This window comes from Acanthisitta chloris, unplaced genomic scaffold (genome assembly GCF_000695815.1).
Source record: "Acanthisitta chloris isolate BGI_N310 unplaced genomic scaffold, ASM69581v1 scaffold33034, whole genome shotgun sequence".
In the NCBI taxonomy this organism is placed as follows: Eukaryota; Metazoa; Chordata; class Aves; order Passeriformes; family Acanthisittidae; genus Acanthisitta; species Acanthisitta chloris.
Window position 1 is genome coordinate 15590 of NW_008668190.1, and position 3563 is coordinate 19152.

Genomic DNA, 3563 nt, shown 5'->3' on the forward strand with positions numbered 1-3563 from the left:
TCTCAAAATACAGACTCACATCCCAGTCACGAGGTAATGAAGACAAGAGCAGCACATCTATACCCTCACTACCAGCACCAATTAGTCAACACTGCACTTACAGCTTCTGCATCGTGCTCAAGCCCAATGTCATGGTGCTCCCGTTCATCATCCCGGAATTGCTTTATTACCTGTAGAAACAGCAGGGAATTAATAAGTCTGCTTTGCAGAGAAATCAAGGCAGCTAGAATACAAATGCTGTTTACCATTGTGTGCACCGTGGCAAGCTGAGGTATCTCACAAACTTCTCAACTTGAATCTCCAATTCAGCAAGAAAGGAATTATGTACAGCATTCCCCAAACCTGAAGTTCTTTTAATAGCGTCCAGAAATGTTTTTAAGACCAAGCTACTGTTTAACCTATCACTCTCTTTTTCACTGTTTAAAAAAAACCCTATAGTCATAACTTGTAATGCTGATTAGTTTCACACATACCCATTGTTCTGACAACTTGAATAACAAAGTGAAGGTCTCTGACTTGCCAATCAGCAAGGGTGTTTCTCTGTAAGCCAACTGGGCTTCTGTCCATTCAAGCATATTCTAAAGAACTTTTTTTCCTCTTTAGTTTTTTTTGACTAGGACAAAAAGGTTTAAAGCGTTTTCTCTTGAGATGTCTGCAGACAACGAGGATTGCTTAGTGAAGTGCTCATTGCTTACAGACACCCAAGCACTGTCCCTACCCAACAGCTTTGCATTTGCACTTGGTTCTTCCTCACACTGACACTGTCAACTCTGCTTAGCCTTCTCTCTTCCTTTTGTGCCCTCTCGTTATTTTCAGGTGTGGTATCTCCCCTGCACACGTCTGCACCACCAAGGAGACTTCAGATACTATTTCTGTCACAGACTCTTCTCTTGTATCTTGTCACAAGAAGACACATCTGGTGTGATCGGATTTTGCTACACACTAAACTCTGCACAATCAAACACACTGACAGTCAGCAAGGCTGGAAATAAGCTGGATGTGCTGCGTGTGGAAACACATCAATGTGTGACTTGACGCCTGAAATGCTTGGGAAATTATTTTCTCACAGAGCTAACAAACATCAGCTCCTTACACACTCTGAGCAGCACCCAGGACTAGAAGCTGAGCAGGGTGCTGGCTGGCAGCAGGCTTGGTGTGAGCCAGCACTGTGCCCAGGCAGCCAGGAGGGCAAACCCCATCCTGGGGTGCAGCAAACCCAGCGTGGGCAGCCAGGCAGGAGAGAGGATCATCCTGCTGCATGCAGCATTGGTGTGGCCTCCCCCAGAGCACTGTGTGCACTGCTGGGCCTTGCAGTTCAAGGAGCATGTGAAGGCACTTGAATGCATTCAAAGGAGGGCAACAAAGCTACTACGCAAACATATTTCCTCCTTTTGTTTCCCCTCTAGACCTTTCACAATTAGTCAAAATTAGAGCACAATTCTCCCACCCAGAAGAGAAACACTGAATTACTGCAAACATGCTGAAGGTAATCCAACACACATTTTGGTTCTGGGGCTTGATCAATTTAGTGCTGCTGAAGGAAAAAAAAACCCCTTTTATCCTAAAAGTTTCTGTTGACTTCAGCGTTCTAAGTGATAGAACAAAAAGAGTTGAGCATGTTATTTTAAAGACTAAAGTCACATTAGATAATAACTTGGTTAAACTACTTTTTAAGTCATAGTTAAATACCTGCAATAGTTCTTTGTATTTTTCTGGATCTTCTTCCATAAGAGTTCGGATCTGGTTGTTGTAGTGGTCTGATATACTCTCTTCCACTGCCACTGTGCAAGCCATTGCACCTTTCTTTCCAAGTAAAGCACTTCCAGCCCCTGTGATTGTGGTACCAAATATATGAAAACAATGAAATCTAAAGGAATACAAATAATTTGCACATTTGAAGACTTCACAACAATAATAGTAAGAATACAAACTCACCTAAAACAAAACCTGCTACATTCCAGAAAGGCAATAAAGCAGTAGGTCGAACTCTGTATGCAACCATGAGTTCATTGAACTTTTTCAGGTGGTCTTTTTCTTGATTCCACATTTCCTGCAAAAGAGACAAATCACAGTGAAATATAAACCCACAAAAGTTAAACGTTTCCAATAAAACTAATGAATGCAAAGAAAACCAAAACAGCTCAGACCACACACACTGTGATTGCTGAGGTAACACTATAATGTCACAGAGAAGAAATGGTGATGAAGGGCAGATGAGGAGTTATAAAAGGGCAACATAAAAACATTTTCAGCATAGGTGTCTGTGACAACACTACAGTAACTGTAGAAATCACAGAATCACAGAATGGTTTGGGTGAGAAGGGACCTTAAAGTTTATCTACTTTCAAGCCCAAGCCATGGGCAGGGACACCTTCCACTAGACCAGGTTGCTCCAAGCCCCATCCAACCTCACCTTGAACACTTCCAGGGATGGGGCAGCCACAGCTTCTCTGGACAACCTCTGCCAGTGCCTGCGCAACCTCACAGTGAAGAATTTCTTCCTAACATCTAATCTAAACCTACTCTCTGTCAGTTCAAAGCCATTCCCCCTTGTCCTGTCACTCCAGACCCTTATAAAGTCCCTTTAAAATATGTAGTTTTGGTTAACATCCAAGTCTCAAGTGTTGGCCATTTTTGAGAGCTCTGGACAAGCCAGTGCCTGCGCAACCTCACAGTGAAGAATTTCTTCCTAACATCTAATCTAAACCTACTCTCTGTCAGTTCAAAGCCATTCCCCCTTGTCCTGTCACTCCAGACCCTTATAAAGTCCCTTTAAAATATGTAGTTTTGGTTAACATCCAAGTCTCAAGTGTTGGCCATTTTTGAGAGTCTTGTAACAGCTTCTAACAGCATTTTCAAAAGCGCAACCTCACAGTGAAGAATTTCTTCCTAACATCTAATCTAAACCTACTCTCTGTCAGTTCAAAGCCATTCCCCCTTGTCCTGTCACTCCAGACCCTTATAAAGTCCCTTTAAAATATGTAGTTTTGGTTAACATCCAAGTCTCAAGTGTTGGCCATTTTTGAGAGTCTTGTAACAGCTTCTAACAGCATTTTCAAAATAACATTTAAAGCTATTATTTACAAAGTAAAGCTCGGTGCTTATAGATAGCAATAATAATAATTTCTCCCAAAGGTACATGCTGTTTCTGCAGTCTCTCACCAGTCTACATGTGTGCCTGGTGGCTAGTATTGGGAACTTCCTTACCAAGTAATCCAACCTCCCTTTATAAACCCACCTAGAAAAAGACGGACAGCCTCACCGATTTCACCTTCATCCAACCGCTGATAATCAAATGCAAATTAAACAAGGCACAGCACTCGTTCCTAGGCACTTACCTGGATAATCGGCCCCACGCTCGACCTGCCCAGCACGGCCATCTGCCCCGCGTAAATGCGGTTCGCCCCGTACTCCCCGGCATGGTCCACCCGGATGATGCGGTCTATGACACGCTTGTTGATGCCCCGCAGAGTCCCCCGCGTGCTGCACAGCCGGAGGGAAGCTCGTCCCCGCAGACCTGTCGGAGACACAATGGGAACATAACGGTGACACGAGCGCTGCCA

General features: G+C 43.7%; 1 protein-coding gene across 1 annotated transcript in view; it reads right to left on the minus strand.

Annotated features, from left to right (window-relative positions):
• Window positions 1-3517, minus strand: part of COQ7 (coenzyme Q7 homolog, ubiquinone (yeast)) — a gene marked incomplete at its 5' end in the record, with an annotated part of 4228 nt that extends 711 nt beyond the window's left edge. Inside the window, 4 exons of the mRNA XM_009072798.1 lie at window positions 102-170; window positions 1690-1829; window positions 1936-2050; window positions 3339-3517. Of these exons, the coding sequence (XP_009071046.1) occupies window positions 102-170; window positions 1690-1829; window positions 1936-2050; window positions 3339-3517 (503 nt within the window). The remainder of the gene's footprint in view (window positions 1-101; window positions 171-1689; window positions 1830-1935; window positions 2051-3338) is intronic.
• Window positions 3518-3563: the final 46 nt, after the last annotated feature.